Source organism: Leopardus geoffroyi, chromosome D2, assembly GCF_018350155.1.
Source record: "Leopardus geoffroyi isolate Oge1 chromosome D2, O.geoffroyi_Oge1_pat1.0, whole genome shotgun sequence".
NCBI lineage: Eukaryota > Metazoa > Chordata > Mammalia > Carnivora > Felidae > Leopardus > Leopardus geoffroyi.
The window spans coordinates 88087681-88105487 of record NC_059334.1 but is presented as its reverse complement, the minus strand read 5'-3'; the positions used below and the strand labels follow the sequence as shown (position 1 = coordinate 88105487).

Sequence of the window (17807 nt, the reverse complement as noted above, 5' to 3'; positions counted from 1 at the left end):
GCACAGGGACGGAACCCACACATCCAGACCGTCTCTGTGTCTTGCTCTGCTCGCGGGGGCACGGGCCCCGCCGCCACCTCTGCCCAAGATGCCTCAAAGCCCGCCAACCCCTGCTGCTTTTCCTTTCCTTTCCATTTGCTTTGGGGTAACTACTGGGCTGTGAAATTTTTATCTCTGGTCTGGGACTGCCTGGGGCACCACACCCTCGCCCGAGGTTTGGACTTGCATTGATGTGCATCACTTCAGGAAGCCTGTCCAGAACGTGGCTCCAGGGCCACTGAGCTGAGGGCAAACCCTCTTGGATTAGCGGCAGGTGACAGGGACAGCCCTCCCCGCCGCCCGGGGGGCCAGGTCAGCGTCGGGGCCGGCAGGGCAGGAAGTGGTACTGGGTCCCGTGTGGGCTTCTGTTCCCCAGGAAGTCCGAGGGCACATCCGCACCTGAGCACCCCCCAACCTCAGAGAGAGCCTTACTCAAGCCGCTGCCCCGCCAGGCTGCAGGACGAGCCTGGGCTCCTCACCTGCACCGGGGAGGGTGCAGACTTGCAAGGAAGGGCCCGGCTTGGCCCGTTCGCGGCCCCCTTCGTTAGTGCCGTCCGCGTTTACGACGTTCCTCCTTGTGGACACCAGAGGCCGTTCGGGAGCCCCCCCTCCTCGTGGACACCAGGGGCCCAGGAGTAGACGCCGTCCGGGCGGGGGACGGGGGCCTCCCCCCGCTGAGGCCCAAGCCCCGCCCCTCCGGCCGTCAGAGGGGCCGATAGGCTGCGGGCCGGGGGCTGGGCTCCGGGGCGGGGGAGGTCCCTTCCAGCGCAGAGCGCCGCGGCCAGACGGAGTTTCGAGCGCAGGGCCGCCCCCAGTTCGCGCTGTGTCCTGGACCTGGACCCTGGACCCCGGACCCCGGACCCCCGACCCCCTGTACGCTCCCTGTTCCCGCCCCGGACGCCTGTGTGCGTCCCCCATGCGCCGCCTCGGACTCCCGCTGTTCGCTCTGTGGCTGCAAGGTGAGTGCCAGGGCGAGGGGCTGTCCCCAGGGCGAGGGGCTGTCCCCTGGCCGTCTGCACCCCGCCGAGCTCTGGAACAGACCCAGCGGTTGGGCGCTTGGAAGGGAGCCCTCAGCTCAGAGCCCTCAGGTGACAGGCGGAAACTTCAAAAGGGAACCAGGGAGAAGTAGCTTAGGGCGTGTCGCCAGCGCTGGTCCCGCCAGCGCTGGTCCCGCCAAGGATTCAGGGCAAGGTGGAGAACCCCATGGCTCCCCACCCACCCCTGGGCCTTGGGGTGAGTGCCCACTCCCACCTGGACTCCCCAGCGTGGCAAGGAAGGGAGGACCGAGGAGCAATGGCCTGGGGCGGGGTATAGGTGGTAGTCTACCCCGCCCCCCCCACAGGGGACCCACCTCTGGTGTGGGGAGAAGCCAAGTGTGCTACTGGCCCCAGCCCTCACCGCTGCTCCTGGGAGCTTTCTGGGCTGGGGTGCGGTGCTGTCCCAGACCCAGGCTGGAGGGGGTCACTTCTCTGGCAGACAGGGCCCCTTTCTTCAGGAGGTTTGCAAGATAACGGTTATGGAAACACTTGGCCTAACACTTTGAGGGAGACACAGAAAATGGTGTGCTGGTGCTCCAATTCTGGGCCTCACCTCCACTCCCTGGGCTGTTTGTTGTCGGATACCTGGGAGCTTCTAGATCTGGGCTGGGTGAATGGCCTGCCCGGCAGGCCGGTGGGCTCCCCAGTTAGGCGCAATTATGGGAGACATTGAGATGGCAAGGAGGGCCCTTGTGCGCCCTTGGACCCAAGGGAGGGGAGGGGACGTCTAGGTCAGCCCTGGGCTCTGAGGGAGGAGCTGTCCTGGCAGCCAGGGCAGGGTCCTGTGGCCTCTGAACCCAGAACCTGACACCTGGGCCTTGGGCAGCAGAACTGGGTCTCCAAATCTCTGGTCCCTGCGCTGTTAGAGGACTCCCCCAGAGACAGAGATACAGACCCACCACAGGCCTGCTGACCCCCTTCTCTCCCACAGTGGCCGCCCCCAGTGTCCCCCTGCCCCATGTGGAACAGTACGAGGTGGTGTGGCCCCAACGTCTGCCACGACCCCGTGCTCGCCGAGCCCTGCCCTCCCACTCGGTAAGTCTCAGCCAGGGTAGCTGGCCTGGGCTCCCTCCTGTAGTTCCCAGTGGGCCCGGCCAGTTATGAAGAGGCAGCCTGTGGAGCTGAGGGCCAGGTGGGCTTCTGAGAGGGCTCACAGCCCTCCTGGGCTGCCTGGACTGCCTCCACCCCCAGGCCTCACCTTCCTACTTCCTGCCTCGCCCTGCCCTCTAGTGGGTGGGGGTGCCTTTCAGGAACCCTGCTGGCCCTGGCCACGCCCCAGTTTCACTCGAGGGCTGGATCCTCCAATCCCTCCTAGGCTAGAGAGGATGGCTCACCAGAGGCGTGTTTATGGTGACGCACCTTTGTGAGGCATCTGGGGCTGGCCTGGGGTTCCCCAAGGCTGCCTGGGGGCATTCTTAAAATCCACGGGGGTGTGCCTGTGAGTGTGGAGACCGCCCTCTCCTGACCTCAGTATCCGGGAAAAGCCTTCCCCCACCCTGGGCCCTCATCCCACCCTGGGGGCGGTACACCCTGGGGGCGGTTCCAAGGTCAGCGAGGTCAGCGGGCCGGGGCTCTCCCCTGGGGTGCCCCCTCATGGGCCCTGCCCCCACCTCCTCTGCTGCAGTGGTTCTAAGGGCAGCCTGGCGGGGCCATGTCTCTGTCTCCCCTCCCCCTGCTTCCTGGGGAAGGGGATCCCAGTCATTACCCTTGTGTGGACCGATGGGGAAAATGAGATCTCGTAATACCGGCCTGACTCTGAATGACCCCAAGGCCTCCTCTGAGGGTCTTTCGGGTTTCAGAGTACTCCGGACTTGGGCAGCATCCCCACCCAGCCAAGCTCCACTGCCCCCAGGTTTGAGGTGGGGTACTCCCCTCACCCTGGACCCCTCCCTCTCCCCTGCCTCAGGACCGGTACCCAGAGAGTGTGAGCTATGTCCTTGGGGCCCAAGGGCACAACTTCACCCTGCACTTGCGGAAGAACAGGTAAGTGGATGCCGGGCCTGCAGGGTCTCAGCACCCCACGCTGGTCCCACCCGTGCCCCCAGCACCCGGTGGCTCTTTTCCAGGGAGCTGGTGGGCTCGGGCTACACGGAGACCTACAGCACGGCCAACGGCTCCCAAGTGGCGGAGCAGCTACAGAGGCAGGTACAGGCCCCTGGGCGGCATCCCCCAAGGACGGTGGTGGGCCGAGGGAGCACAGGGCTGAGCACCACTTACCCTCCCATCTCCTGCAGGATCACTGCTTCTACCAGGGCCATGTGGAGGGGCATGAGCATTCTGCCGCCAGCCTCAGCACCTGTGCCGGCCTCAGGTGGGTGGGCATTGCACACCCGGGGAGGGGGGGGGGGGCTGTCAGCACCTCAGTGCCTCAGCCCTCCCCCACATGCCCCAGGGAGGTAAACCGAGGCCAAGGAAAGCGGGGCTTCACATGGCAGCCTTTCTGCACACGGGTGTCTGTCCTGTTAGAAGTCACGGGTCCCCTAAGCTACGCAGCTCTCCTAGGGCTGTGGGTGCTGTCCCCAGTGTACCACTTCCCTGGGGGGGCCTGTGTCCTCGGGCACCAGAAGGAGGCCTTCTGTCCTGCAAGGGTTTGTCCTCCCCAGATGGGCATGGGGTGGGGGGGGGAATGTGCTAATTTGGAACCTGCTGGCTTCCTTCCGCCCTCAGGGGCTTTTTCCGGGCTGGCTCGACTGTCCACCTGATTGAGCCCCTGGATGGGGCCAGTGAAGAGGGGCGGCATGCGCTGTACCAGGCAGAGCACCTGCAGCAGAAGGCCGGGACCTGCGGGGTCAGCGATTCCATCTTGGAGAAGGCCTTGGGGCCTCGGATCTCAGCAGCCTTCAGGCCCCGGGTGAGCGGGCGCCCCCCCCCCCCCCCCAGCTTCATCATCTCCTGTCTGCTGGGGCTGTGCGTCCCCTAGACTGCAGTGTGGTCAGCTGAAGCTGAGTGAGGGTTCTGTCCACCATCCCCATAGTCAGGGTGTCTCCGAGCAGTCCCCGTGGCCAGTGGGCCTGGACCTGGCTCCACCAGCAGCTGCAGAGATAGCTCTAGTCTGCACTGGAGCCTCCTGGACGGTCCCCCCAGGAGTGAGCAGGGGGCTGGTGCCAGCTCCAGGTCCCTGGGACAGGGTCGGTATGTGAAGACTGGGCCTAGGTCAGCAGGGCGGTGGCTGGGGCGGCTGACCAGCTTCTTGTGCCCCCAGAACTGGCTGCTGCCCCGGGAAACCCGCTACGTGGAGCTGTACGTGGTCACGGACAGTACAGAGGTAGTGCGGGGTGGGGCGCGGGGGCGGGGGCGGGGGCAGGCCAGTGGGCTGCGTGGACCTGACGGTCTGCCGTCCTTCAGTTCCAGCTGTTGGGGAGCAGAGAGGCTGTACGCAGGCGGGTGCTGGAGGTGGTGAACCATGTGGACAAGGTGGGGGCCGCTCCCTCCCAGCTCAGTAGAAACCCCGGTTGTAGAGATGGGGGGGCACGGCCAGCGGGTGAGACCGGGGGCAAGGTGAGCGGGGAGTGGCCTCTGTGTCTTTGGCCCTTGCCGTCCCTGAGCTTGACCAAGGGGTTCTCCGCCCGAAGCTTTATCAGGAGCTCAATGTCCGCGTGGTCCTGGTGGGCCTGGAGATCTGGAACCACAGGGACGGGATTCACGTGAGCTCCCACGCCAACACCACACTGGAGAACTTCCTCACCTGGCGGGCGCAGAAGCTGGCGGGGCGTTACCGGCACGACAACGCGCAGCTGATCACGTATGTGGGCAGTGGACGCAGAGAGCCGGGCCCTCGCAGCCAGGGAGGGCTGTGTGAGCACGAGGGGCGCGTGGGAGGGGGGCAGCTTCCGGGGCATCCACGTCCACGCACGCCTCTTGTTTCCAGCGGGGTCGACTTCGCCGGGACCACCGTGGGACTGGCCAGGGTGTCGTCCATGTGCTCCCGGGGCTCAGGGGCTGTGAACCAGGTGTGCAGGGAATCTGGCCTAGGCTTGCTGGCTTCTGGGTGGGGAGCCCGGCTCAGAGCTGGAGCAGAGTGCATGAAGGGGAGCCCCGAGGACCTAGGTCCACACGCTCGTCCCCGAGCCATCCACACGGGCTGGAACGCCTGGATGGCCACCTCCCCTGGAGGATGGGTCGAAGCTTTAAGGAGCCTGGTCGGCAGGAGGCCGCGCCCAGCACCCAGCCTTACCTGGGGCAGTGGGGGTGGGGCGCGGGCAGGGGTGGAGGTGGTGCAGGCAGCACCAGCCAGCACAGCCTCTCCCTGTAGGACCACCACCAGAACCCCATCGGTGTGGCGTCCACCATGGCCCACGAGATGGGCCACAACCTGGGCATGGCCCATGACGAGAACATTCAAGGCTGCTACTGTCCCGTGCCGCGGGAAGGTGGCGGCTGCGTCATGGCGGCCAGCATCGGGTGAGGCCCAGGTCTGCCTGCGGAGCGGGGTGTCCCAGTGCCCCCCCCCCCGCACCCCCTGACAGAGTCCCCCCCCTCCCCCAGCGTCAAGTTCCCCAGAATGTTCAGCCAGTGCAGCCGTGCCGACCTGGAGCTGTTCGTGGAGAAGCCCCGGACGGGCTGCCTGGACAACGCCCCAGACCCTGACCGGCTGGTGGGCGACCCCGTGTGCGGGAACTGGTTCGTGGAACGTGGGGAGCAGTGTGACTGCGGCCCACCCCAGGTACACAGGCCCCCGTCTCCGTCCTGCGAGCGGGGGCGTCCACGCCTGACCCACCAGGTGCCCTGCGCGCCACAGCCACACGGCAGAAAACGCTCCTGTTCGCGGACACCCGTCACCACCCTCAGGGGCTGCTGGGGAGGGGGTCCTGGGGTCCACCTGGAGCCCGCTCTGACCTTTGCTGTGTCCGGCCCTGCCCTCCAGGACTGTCGGAACCCCTGCTGTAACGCCACCACCTGCCGGCTGGCCCACGGGGCCGAGTGCGCACAGGGCGCCTGCTGCCGGGAGTGCAGGGTGAGTGCGACACCTCCCGCCCCAGCCCGGCTGTGCCCGCAGGTCAGCGGGTGGGAAGGGCCCCGGGTACATGCCTGCCAGCGCGGGAGGCACGGGTCTGTTTCCGGGCCTGTGTTCCCCAGGTGAGCTCTGCTCTTCCGGGCAGGTGACACCCGCCGGTGAGCTGTGCCGTCACCGAAAGGACGCATGTGACCTTGAGGAGCACTGTGACGGCCAGCAGCCGGGGTGCCCAGAGGACGCCTTCCAGGAGAACGGCACACCCTGCCCGGGGGGCTACTGCTACAACGGAGCCTGCCCCACGCTGGCCCAGAGGTGCCAGGACCTGTGGGGGCCAGGTGAGGCAGGGGCCCCCAGGCCCACGGGCGGCCGCGGGTCCTGAGCGGGAGGACTGACCTCCTCCTGCCCCCACAGGCTCATGGGCTGCCGTGGAAACATGCTACACCTACAGCATCTCGCCCGACTGTAGGGGTAGGATCCCCCTTGGCTCCAGCAGGTGAGCGGTTGTAGCCTGACTGCCCTGGGTCCGGGACCACGGGATGTCCCTGTAAGCAGGGACCAAGTCAGGGGGTTCTCCAAGGGGGCCCAGCCTGCCTTTCGGTGGAGTACCCATCAGTGGACCCCACAGCCTGTCCAAGGGTTCTGGACCTCGTTTCCCGCAGCTCCCCCGGTCCTCCTAAGGGGGGTGGGGTCAGCACGCACCAGACAGGAGGCCCAGCAGAGCATGGCATGTTCCTCTTGCACAGGGTCAACAGGTGTGGCGTCCTGTACTGTGAGGGGGGACAGAAACCCCCAGAGCAGAGCTCCTGCACCCTCACCTCCTCCTCGGCTGCTTGCCAGGCCCTCGTCCTGGAGGAAGGTGTTGGCTACGAGCCAGTGCCCGAAGGCACCAAGTGTGGCGAGGAGAGGGTGAGTGCCCAGAGCCCCCCGACCCCGTTTGCTGGAGGGCACATCAGCTGGCTGCAGCTTTTAGGGGATTTTGAGGGCTGTGAGCCCGGACGTGTCCCACATGGCAGTCAGGCTGCTGGACCCACAGGTCCTAAACTTGTGACCCAAGGACTGTGCCCAGGGACTCTGTCTTTTGTTCATGTGGTTTGTTCACCTTTCTCTTGGGCAAGTCCCCCCAAGGCACCCACCGCACCCCTAGAAGGGTGGGGCCAGTCCTCTGGCCCTGGTGGGCTGGCCGGCCAGCTGGCAGAGGGCATATACGCCAAGCCCGGATGCCGGGACCACAGCCAATCTCCCCCAAAGCTCACCGGGCAGGCTGTGGGGCAGCTTCAGCCGACGTTAGAAGTTGGGGTGCAGGGGCTTGAAGCAGCCCTACAATGGCTGCCCAAGGAGACACTCCCTGCCCTCCAGATTTGCTGGAAAGGACGCTGCGAGCACCTGCAAGTTTACAGATCCAGAAACTGCTCCGCCCAGTGCAACAACCATGGGGTACGTGAGTCCACGGGACATCCCGCCACCTGCCTTTTGGGGCTGAAGGAGACTGGTGGGCGGTGCTCAAGATGAGCCCAGGTGAACAGGGGACAGGGCCAGCGCCCGGGGGGCGGTGCCAGCAGCTGAGGGACTGAGCTGGTGGGGATCTGGGCGTCCCATGTGAGCACTGAGGCCCAGGGCAGTCGTGCTGGGGAACCTGTGGGCTGCTTGTGGTTGCAATGACCCGCTGTGAAATGTGGCTACTGTGGTCAGTTCTCAGTAACCTGTGTGGTGATGCCGGGACCCAGAGCTTGAAACAAGGGGCTGGAGCGCCCCCCTCGGGGGCTCCCGTCTCAGGGAGGCCTGGGGGTGGGCCCCGAGAACGGCCCACAGGAAGCTGCCCGGCCTGCGCCCCCCGCGCATGCGGTGCTGGGAAGCAGGGCCCTCCTCTGTTGTCAGCACGTTCCCTCGGCCTTGGTCGTGGCAGCTCGTGGGTGAGCTCGGCCTGTCCTCCATCAGTGGGGGCCGCGGCAGAGCCCCTCCTGGGCCTGAGGCCTGGCCCTGACCCCCACTCACCCCCAGGTGTGCAACCACAAGGAGGAGTGCCAGTGCCACCCGGGCTGGGCACCACCCCACTGCACAGAGCTGCTGCCCTCCGTGCACACAGGTACGCCCGGCCGCCTTGGGGCCCGCATGCCTGTACAGCCTGACGGGGTCCAGACCACATGCGCAGGGCTGACAAGGACACCATGTGCCCACAGGTCCCTCCGGGCATTGTTAGATTCAACCCCGTGCTTTCTGGCCCCACAGGTCTGGGCCTGTGTGGCCACCTGGGCCCCAATGAGACAGACGAGAGGCCCATCCTAGAGGGAGGGCACAGGAGCAGTGACAGGAAGCGCTAGCCCCTTTGCTGGGTCCTCAGCCCCCTTCTGAGTCTGTGGGCCCCCACTGCCACCGTGTCTTCCTCTGCAGCAACCACTGTGCGTGTAGCCGGCCACAGCACCACCCCCTCCAGGGCCTGGCCAGACCTGGCTCATGTCACTGTGGGCCCGGGGCCAGCCACCACTAAGCCCTCCAACTCATCATCATCTGAGAGCCTGGAGTGCTGTTGTAATGTACTGGGTCTCTGGGCTGAGGGTCCTCAGACAGGCCCTGGGCTCTAGGGAGGGTCCCAGGGTTCTGGGTTCACTGGCCCTCCCAGCCCTCACTACCCTCTTGACATCTGGCCTTGTGCACCCCTCCAGGGTCCAGGAGCCTCCTGATGGTCGTGCTGGTGCCTGCGGTGCTCCTGGTGGCTCTGGCCCTCCTGGCAGGGGCAGTCATCTACCGAAAGGCCTCGGGCCGCAACCCTTGGGGGTGAGCCTGCTCTGGGGTTGCAACACACACGTTGTCATGTGCAGGGAGACCTTCTGCTCACAGTTGGGAAATGCCCGCTGCTGTTTGAGGAAGAAGAAACATAACCCTTCCCGGAGAGGGCTTTGGGGCCTCTGCCTCTCACTAGGTGGGGGGAACAGGTGATGACCTTTGGTGACAGGTGGATGGTCTGCCCCTCTGTGCCCCCACACAACCCCTCAACCCCTGCTGGCACCAGAACACGTGGGATGACGTGGGCTTGCAGAAGCCGGCCCGTACCAGCCAGGGTCCGAGCTGCCGTGGGACCTCACCCCATTTTGCTGGGTGCAGGACATGCCAGGAGCCCCTGGGTCCCTGGGTCAGACCCTGAGGCCAGGACACAGTGACCAGTCTTGCTTTCTCCCCAGGACTGCAGCACCCAAGACCGCCATTGGGCTCTCCAATCCCCTGTTCCACGAGGGGCGCGGTGTGCCAGCCAAGGGTGGGGCTCCGGGCCCCCCCCACCACCCCAGCCAGCCCGCCAGACCCGCGGTCCCCAGGGCGACCCCCAAGCAGCCGCCCCCTGCTGTAAGCACTGCATCCCGCTGTCCCCGATGGGCTTTGGAGGCCGCCCCATCCCTCACAACAGGGCTTAGAGCTGGCCCGCAGAGCAGAGGCAGGCTTTAGGGCCTGCAGTCTGAGAACCTACGTGAGCCAGTGACAGAACTGGAGCTTGAACTTGAACCTGAGACTCTTGGCCTCTGCACGGTCAGTCAGAAGGTGTTAAGGCCCAGATCCCCTCCATTGCTGTCCACCCCCTCCGAGCCCCCTACAAGGCTGAGGAAAGGGAGCATGGGAGGCACAGCCGGGCTCAGGCCTTGCTGGGCAGCGGGGTGAGGGAGAGCCCTCCACGCACACTTTATTCTTGCTCTGGGAGGGGCGGGAACCTTGGGTCCTGCGCTGGGAGCGCAGCTGGAGGCAGGCAGCCCTCCTGTGAGACCCAGGCTACCTGTCCGTTCTCTACAGCCTCCAGCCGCCACGTCCAAACCCCCCCCCACAGTTCCTGTGTATACCTGGCCGCCCCCAGACCAGGTGAGCAGCGGTGGGCCCACGCAGCCAGGCCATCTGGGGACTAGATCTGGTGGGCGGGGATCTCAGGAGGGCTGATGGCCCAGCCCGGAGGGACAGCACGAGTGCTAGACCTGGGGCCTAGGTGGGCCGAGCTCAGGCCTAGTCTGATCGCTGCCCCTCCTTCCCACCAGCTCAGACCTGCTCCGCCTGCCAAGCCCCTCCCTGAACTGAAGCCCAAGCAGGTGAGAGCCTCCCCCAGCTACACCTGTGCCCCTCCCTGGTGGCAGGGGCTCCGTGGCCAGTGTCTGCGGTTTCTCTGCATCAAGCCCTTGGTGTCCCTTTGGAGCTGACGTCTGGAGATGCTCTGAGATACATAGTCGATTACTCCTTCCACTGTGACCCCCGTGTCTGTGTCTGTCCGTGGGCCTGCCAGCAGCAACCATTACTGTGGCGTTTGCTTAATGGAGATCCTTTCTCTTTGTAACTTTTTAAACTAACTTTAGACTTGGAGTAAAGCTGCAAAAATAGCCTCAGGAGGGACTTTGACAGGAAAACGGGGGCAGTTGGGACAGAAAGGTTTCTGGCCAAGGAGTGGTGATGGGGAACGGCACACCCAGGGTCTCTCCCGGGGATGGGTGACCAGTGCCCACCCCTACCTCCCCAGGCCTCCTCCTGAACCTGACCAGCACACAGATGCAAGTTTTAGTGAATTCTTGGCTTTTGAACTTCCCAAGACCCACTTCCTGGCAATTTAAGAGCTTTTCTTGGGAAACACTGGGCTGGGAGGGGTGGGGGCAGGGATGTTGAGGGAGAGGGGGAGGTGGTGATGGGCCCAGGAATGGGGTTGTGCCACGTTTGGGCTTCATGCTGCCCGCGGTGGCAGCCACGGGTTGGGGGCACTCTGCAAGGTGCACAGCAGCAGGGCGGACCCGGGGAGCTTTGCACCAAGGGGCTGTCACATGGTGTCCACCCTCTGCGGTGCCCTCCAGGTTGTCAAGCCGATCTTCCCACCCCCGATGCCACCGGTCAAGCCTGGGGCTGGAGGAGCCCATCCTGGACCGCCGCCACAGGTGAGCCTCTCACACCCAGGGCTCTGGGTAGCAGGGTGAGCATCTCCCCCACCGCACTGCCCTGACACTGTCCCGACACTATCCCTGTCCGAGGAAAGGAAAAGTTAGGGGCCGTAGATATAACATCCACTTTATACTCGGTCAGAGGGCTTTTCCCTGACCACCACTCCTACTGGCTGCGAGTCTGCCTTTTCTTCCTGTTAGTACAAGTGAGAAGTCTAACGGCTACAAGACGTCAGCTGTCGGTCTTATGGCTTGCGGCCCTCACTGCTGTCACTGCACGGGAGCCACTGCATGTCGCATGAGCCGAGACCTGCATCTTAAATGTGAAAGGAAGTGAGATTAATTTGTGCTCCTGGCGAAGCTGGTGGATTTCGGCATCGGTTCTTTTTCCTCCTCCCAGAGCGTAGTCTGTCCCAAGGCTGCTCTGAAGCCACCCGTGCAGAGAAGGTGACTCGGGTGCCAGGCCCCGGCCGCAGCGGGGCAGATGTCCTTCATGTTGAGGGGACCGCTCTCTGTCCCAGGGGCCGGGTCGCTGTGAGAACTGCTAACTGGGCCGGACTCGCTCTCCACCCCCACCCCCACCCCGCCCGCCGTGCCCCCTGCCCGGATCCTCGCGCTCCCCCCACCCCCACCTTCGGGCTCCCTGCCCTCCGCCCTCGCCCTCGGAGGGGCCGGGTCCGCTGTGAGAAGTGCTAACGGAGTTGGCAGGGCCGGGACCCCGAGAGGCACCTGCGGCCCCCGCTGCTGCTCTGGAGGCCCCTGGCGCGCCTGCAACCGAAACCGCAAGGAAAAGTGTGTATTTTATGACAGTTATTGATCAAGTTCTCAATGACGTGAGATTCCTATTAAATCGATGAAAGAGTGTGTGCTCAATAACGTGGAATTCAACTGAGAACACGTAAGGGCCCTGTGCTTGTTAAAATAAAACGAACACTGGAAACGGAAAACGCCAAAATTCTACCTTTTCTCCCACCCAGACTTCAGCCGGAAGTCCGCCGCCCCCAGGGTACCGGCCGGGGGGCGTGGCTGGCGACCCCCACGGCCCTCCCCTTCCGGCCCCAGGCCCCTCCTGGGCGCCGTCTCCCGGCAACCGCCCCAACAGCCGGTCCCGCAGCCATGCTGGGCGCAGCCGGGCAGACCCCGCGGGCCTCGCCACCGCCGCTGCCGCCCGGCGCCCTCCGCGGCCTCTGCGCCTGGCTGGACGGGCTCCCGCTCAGCCGTCCCAAGCGCCACCTGGCCCGGGACTTCAGCGACGGCGGTGAGGGCCGGGGAGAAGCCGGGGACAGCCGGGGGTGCGGGCAGGGGGCTTGGGGGTGCCTGGCCGGCCGTCAGCAGGCTCCCCGAAAGGAAGGAAGACACCAGAGCGGGGGGCGTGACGGGCGCCGTGGAAGGGAGGGGCAGGACGGCTGCACTGCCGGCCCCTGGAGGAGGATGAATGTGGCCGAGAGGGGCCGCCTTTTGGGGGGAGGTCCCCTCGCCTTTCAGCATTCCTGGGGGAGGATGGGGGCAGCCTCAGGGTTCCCTCAGCACCTCCTCCGACCTCAGGCCGGCTCCTAGCCCGCCCCCCTGGGGCACCCACACCCTGCTCCGGAGGCCCCTGTGACCGCTCCCCCAGGTCGAGGGCCTTCCCCGGTTCTCCTGCCATGGGAGACGGATGTGTAAGGAAAGGAGGGGCGCTAAGCTCGCCAGGCCAGCCCACCTTGCACCCCCTGCCCCCTCCAGTGATGCTGGCAGAGATTGTGAAGCACTTCCGCCCCCGGCTCGTGGACCTGCATAACTATGTCCCCACCTGCAACACTGACCAGAAACTCAGCAACTGGAGCATCCTCAACAGGCAGGCTTCCCGCCTCCCTGCCTGTCCCGTCGGAGCCCCCCCCCCTCCCCCCGTCCTGCTCTGCGAGGGCCCTCCCCTCAAGGCTGGCCTGGGTGGGCCGCCTCTCCCCTACCCTCCTGGGCTCTGGGACAAGCTCTCGGGCTGTTTCCCTGTCCGTGTGTGTCCCCATGTCCCCTGGGGTCTCCCCATCAGCACAGACTCCCAGGGGCTTCCGGCCAAGAGGACTTGGCCGGCACCAGTCAGCTTGAGAGCCACTCAGCAGGGCGTCAGTCAGGCTCGTGCTGACCACACCTCTCACTTCCTGACTCCGCAGAAATTGCGGGTGGACGGCTGGCTCTGCTCCAGGCACTGGAGCCACTGAAGTGAATGGGCCCCTGTCTCCATGGGGCTGGCAGTACAGTGGGGAGACAGATAAATAAGGAGATGTAACCGGCATCAGTTGTAACGAGTGATATGAAGGACCAGGACCCTGAGACAATGAGAGCAGAGTGAGGTGTGGGTGACCTAGGGGTGCAGTGGGGAGCAGGCTGCGGAGTCCCTTAGCCCCTGAGGCTGGACGGGGAGGGGAGCTCAGGCTTCCCCGGAGACTCTGGAGGGACTCTGGAGGCCAAGGCCACGACCTGGCTCAGACCTGGCTCGGAGCCTGGAGGGCTAGAGGGAGCACAGGGCTGAGACCTGGGCAGATTCTGCTGGGATGGGGAGGCAGGGAGAGGCCGCTGCTCAACTCCAGGGACACAAGAGGTCGGTGGCTCTAGCAGTGTGTGTCAAGTCCCAAGTCCCAATTGGAGGGGAACCAGCAGGACCTCCTCACGGGGCCAGGGGGCACTCAGCCCAGAAGGCCAGCCCTGCTGCGAGGCCCAGGCTGGGACACACCTGGCCTGACTGCTCTGGTCCCTGAGGGGACAGCTGGGGACAAGATGGCTGCTGGACTCCTCTGGGTGCAAGGCAAGAAGGGGCTCTGGTCCCAGCCTCTCCCCTCCAAGGAAAGCCAGATCCCCTGCCTGGCCCTACAGGTGCAACCCTGAGGGCTGTGGCCCCACTTCCTTCGCAGGAAAGTCTTTCACAAGCTGCGTTTGTGGGTCTCAGAGACGGATATCCGAAAGGTGGTGGCCAACACGCCGGGAGCCATCGAGCCCATCTTGTGTGCAGTGAGAGAAAAAGTGACGGATGGTGCTGCCCACCAGTGCCTGCTTGACCCAGCCGTACGTGTTGGTACCTTTGTATGGTCTCCGACCCTGCTGTGTTTGTTGTGCTGGGATGTGACCCAGTTATCTGTCATGATAGTAAAATCAGGAACCAGGTGGTGATGAAGGCCCTGGTCCCCACGGCCCTGGCCTGCAGACCGCAGAGACCTGCAACCCTCTGGAGCCCTCAGGCCTCTTCCAGCCTCACCCACTAGGGCCATGATAACTCCCCGTGCAGAATCTCTCCCGCCCAGGCCAGCCCAGCCCGGGCTCTCTCCACTCCTGTTTGCCACCCCCGACCCCCAGTCTGAACAAGGTCAGCCTCTCCTCGGCCTGCCCTTACCATATGACCTTTAAAATGTTTGCAGGGCCCAGGACCCTCTGGCGGGATTGCTGACAGACCACGGGCAGAGCTCACCGCCTCTCCGCACACTGGTAGTATTCCACATCCCCAGATTTGGAGAACTGAGGCCCATCAGAGCCTTCCACGAAGGGCTGCGTCAGAGATGAGTTCACACTCCGGGAGGGCAGGGGCATCCTTGCTCCCAACGCCCCCCAGGCTGCAGCTTCCCAAGGGGGGCCCGCAGCCCTGTCTACACCCCACTCAGGTGCCGTGCCGTTCAGGGACATCCAGGCTGCATCTGGCTGAACTAGGCCAGACCGTGCCTGCATGGTGCCCTCTGGGGCTCAGTGCCCTGCCCCCACCCCACGTGCTGCCACGGGGCAGGATCTTCTGGGGGAAGGGGGGCGGACCCCAGATAAACATCTGCTTACCCCTTAGGCTTGCCGGGCCCCACGGCGCCCTCCAGTGCGAAGACCCCACAGAGTCCGAGGACTCCAGAGAAAACAGGCTGCTGTGTGTGCACGGGGTAGGCCCCTGTCTCTTGACCTGTCTGCTGTTCCACCTTTACCCCACCCCCCCACCCCCAGCCTGTGGGTTAAAGGCTGGGTGTTTGCCTTCTAGTTGGGACCCAGCTGGTGGACCCTGGGGGCACCCGGACTCCAGAGTGCAGCAGCTACTGGAGGAAAAGGAGGAGGCAGTGGCCCTCCTGCAGGAGATGGTCAAGGTACAGGGACCTGGGTGCCGCACGCTGCCCAGATACCCCCCAGGAAGGGGAGGGACTGGTTGTAAGCGTTCTAGGGAGGTGCCGCCCCCACCCCCGCCTTCTTGCAACTTGGACTCAGTGTGAAGTTTGGCAGTGCTGGGAGAACGTGCGTTTAGTTTTATTGTCTAGAAAACAGCTTAATCATGGAACATTCCAAACATACCCAGAAGCGCAGAGGAGTGTGGTGGCCCTCCAGCCCAGCCCTGCCGGTTACCAGCCCTCAGAGCCCACAGGGGCTTTGTGGACAGTCACAGGCGCCACCACCCAGAAGCGCTGGATGGCAGGCCCAGGGTCTGGGGGCACTGAGTCAGGTGGTAGGGCCGAGTCAGCGCAGGGCCGGTGGGAGGTGTGCAGGCCGCCCCAGTCGGGTCTCAGCGTGAAAGGGGCTGTCAAGAATTGTGAAGACAGCGCAGTTCCCTAGCGGGTGCCCAAATGTTGATGAGCTGTTTTCTCGAGGAAGCAGGAAGGTGATATCATCGTGCGGTTTGAGTTTGCCAAAGGGCAGCAGAGAGGGAAGTGGTAAGCAGAAACGAAGCTGCTGCCGCGGTGAGGTCACCCTCGTGCCCACACCCGTGGCAATGGGTGGCGATGGTGGATCCTGAGTGCCGCGCTGCGGGGCACCTGGAGGGGAGGTGGCTGCACCCGGCACGGTTGGACGCTGTCCCCGTGAGAGAGAGTAGACTCGGGGCGGGGGGTGCGGGGGGTCCTGGGAGCAGCAGCTGGGGGGCCGGCAGGAGCCCCCCGTGTCGGCCGGAGCAGGACGTCCGTCGCAGTGGACTGCGCCAGTCGGCGTGTGGCCCGGTGTCGGTGTGGGGCCGCCGTGGCCGGCTGCAGGGGATGATGGCGTGCCGCGGCGTGCTGGCCCACGCTGTCCAGCGAGCAGGGAAGGGACTCGTCGGCTGAGACGCCAGCTGCCCGCCTTGAGCGGCTGGAGCCACCTGTCGTAGTTGGGGCATGGGCTGTCGCGCCGTTGACCTCACTTTGGAGTTTGGGGGCAGACACGGTTTTTCACATCCAGCTGTTTCCTTTCTCTGGGCTGCTCGGGCAGGGTCTGTGCTTCCAGCAGGGAAGGTCTGTGATGTGGCTCGGGAGGGCACCCCAGGCGGCACAGCCCGGGGAGGGGGTGTGGAGCCTGGTGCTTCCTCCTGCACGAACACGCCCCCGAGAACGTTTGCTTGGCTATTTCTTGTTTTTTCAACTTATTCATTTTTTAAGTTTCATTTATTTAAGTAACTCTGCACCCAGTGTGGGGCTCGAACTCATGAACCTGAGATCAAGAGTCACCTGTTCTTCTGAGTGAGCCAGCCAGTCACCCTTAGGCTCTTAACATTTATTTATTTATTTATTTATTTATTTATTTATTTATGAGAGAGAGAGAGAGAGAGCGCGCGCACAAGGAGAGGGGGGCAGGACACAGGATCCAAAGCGGGCTCTGCGCTGACAGCAGCGAGCCCCACGTGGGGCTCGAACTTATGAACCGTGAGATCATGACCTGAGCTGAAGGCAGAGCTCAGCCGGCGGAGCCCCTCAGGCGCCCCTGGCTATTAACTTGTAGAAATAAACATTGCACACGCTCCCCAGATGCAATGCATACATTCAGTCAACATTAATTCCGCAAGCATGCTCTGAAAACCTGCCAGGGGACCAGACAAGGCTTTTCCGTTTGCAGAGGGGACAGGCTGGGGGGCTCCAAGAGGCCTTGCCAGCTCTGGCCAGCCGGAGCCAGGAGTGCTCCAGAAAGGGTGAGGCAGGAAAACCAGCCCCTCCCGTAACCACCCCCCTTCTTCTCACGTCCCGCCCTCCCTCACGCTGTCGCTACTGCCGGGAGCCCCCGAACGCTTGGCTCCCCAGCTCTGGCCCCCAGCGTGCTGCTTTCGGAGACGTGTGCTTTCCTGAAGATTTTGCAGATGAAGGTGGTCAGGCTGGAGCACCTGGTGAAGCTGAAGGACCAGCGGATCGGAGAGCTGACGAGAGCTGGGGGCGAGCCCCAGTGACCACGAGTGGCAGCGGAGAAAGGCTCCTCCGAGAGGCTCGAGGGGCCACCCCTCCCAAGTCCACCAGACCTTGAACTTGAGCCCACACAGAACTCCCCCAGACCAGGGGTCCTTCTGCTTATGGCTGTGCGCTGTCCAGCAGGCGCAGGGCGGGGACACCCATGTCCAGAGTGCTTCAGGGGACCTCGGTGTGTGGACGTCCATGCAGTGGAGGCCGGGGGTTCCAGCCCACCCCAGAGACCTGTTTGGATATGAAGACCTGGTCTCGTTCCCTTGAGCCCCTGAGGTGTCCTGTCCTCATTGTGTCTGTGAGCACAGAAAGTTCCGGTCTGTAGGGTGTTGCGTTGGTGTGGTGGCAGGGGAGGGGGGTGGCTGGGCCAGCCAGCAACATCCTGTGTCAGCCAAACCCAAGTCTCATGAAAGATTCTGGATCCTGCAGAAACAGCACACTGGGAAGTGTGTCCCTGGGTTCAATCCTTTTTCTCAACGAAGGGAGCACGTGAGTGTTGGGAAGGGCCATCCGAGCCGCTGTGCAGGCACTGGGTCAGGGTGCCTTGCAGAGACCCCCAGATGGACCGACCGGTTTCTGCACTTTGCTTGGGAGAGTTTGGGGGTCAGGGTGGAGCTGGAACTTGACCCGGCATCGCTTTGGCCTTCTCCCCATGGGATAGACCCGCTTCCTCCACGTGGGGCCCTGTCCCTGGGTCGGGGACTTCGGGGCAGTACGCTGGAGGGGACAGGCAGGGGGTTGCATTGTCCCGCCGGCT

At 64.4% G+C, this 17807-nt stretch overlaps 2 protein-coding genes across 5 annotated transcripts; both read left to right on the top strand.

Moving 5' to 3' along the window:
* Positions 1-774: 774 nt before the first annotated feature.
* On the top strand, positions 775-11795 carry ADAM8 (ADAM metallopeptidase domain 8). Of its 4 annotated transcripts, none has more exons than XM_045439340.1 (25): positions 775-998; positions 2008-2111; positions 2983-3059; positions 3143-3221; positions 3311-3387; positions 3744-3927; positions 4279-4341; positions 4422-4490; positions 4649-4818; positions 4945-5026; positions 5329-5477; positions 5562-5739; positions 5941-6030; positions 6176-6365; positions 6442-6523; positions 6774-6936; positions 7387-7464; positions 8029-8113; positions 8419-8556; positions 8691-8802; positions 9207-9366; positions 9805-9870; positions 10041-10091; positions 10839-10919; positions 11323-11795. In XM_045439340.1, the coding sequence occupies exons 1-25, from the start codon at positions 956-958 to the stop codon at positions 11371-11373; spliced, it is 2622 nt and encodes an 873-aa protein (XP_045295296.1). In that variant the 5' UTR covers positions 775-955; the 3' UTR covers positions 11374-11795. The 4 variants fall into 4 exon arrangements, with proteins under 4 accessions (XP_045295296.1, XP_045295297.1, XP_045295301.1 ...); XM_045439341.1 differs by having other exon boundaries at positions 11124-11795; XM_045439345.1 differs by lacking the exon at positions 8419-8556 and having other exon boundaries at positions 776-998; positions 11124-11795.
* Positions 11796-11974: 179 nt separating this feature from the next.
* LOC123577264 (sperm flagellar protein 1-like) lies at positions 11975-17317 on the top strand. The gene is made up of 7 exons (XM_045439352.1): positions 11975-12180; positions 12645-12756; positions 13808-13958; positions 14309-14375; positions 14722-14809; positions 14905-15007; positions 16945-17317. The coding sequence occupies exons 1-7, from the start codon at positions 12039-12041 to the stop codon at positions 17038-17040; spliced, it is 759 nt and encodes a 252-aa protein (XP_045295308.1). The 5' UTR covers positions 11975-12038; the 3' UTR covers positions 17041-17317.
* The last annotated feature ends 490 nt before the right edge of the window (positions 17318-17807 follow it).

Coding starts and splice junctions, on each gene's coding strand:
- ADAM8 (XM_045439340.1), top strand. CDS start 956: ATGCGCCGCCTCGGACTCCCGCTGTTCGCTCTGTGGCTGCAAG. Junction 999..2,007: donor GTTCGCTCTGTGGCTGCAAG/GTGAGTGCCAGG, acceptor TCTCTCCCACAG/TGGCCGCCCCCAGTGTCCCC. Junction 4,342..4,421: donor TGGTCACGGACAGTACAGAG/GTAGTGCGGGGT, acceptor GCCGTCCTTCAG/TTCCAGCTGTTGGGGAGCAG.
- LOC123577264 (XM_045439352.1), top strand. CDS start 12,039: ATGCTGGGCGCAGCCGGGCAGACCCCGCGGGCCTCGCCACCGCCGCTG. Junction 12,181..12,644: donor CCGGGACTTCAGCGACGGCG/GTGAGGGCCGGG, acceptor TGCCCCCTCCAG/TGATGCTGGCAGAGATTGTG. Junction 13,959..14,308: donor AGTGCCTGCTTGACCCAGCC/GTACGTGTTGGT, acceptor AAATGTTTGCAG/GGCCCAGGACCCTCTGGCGG.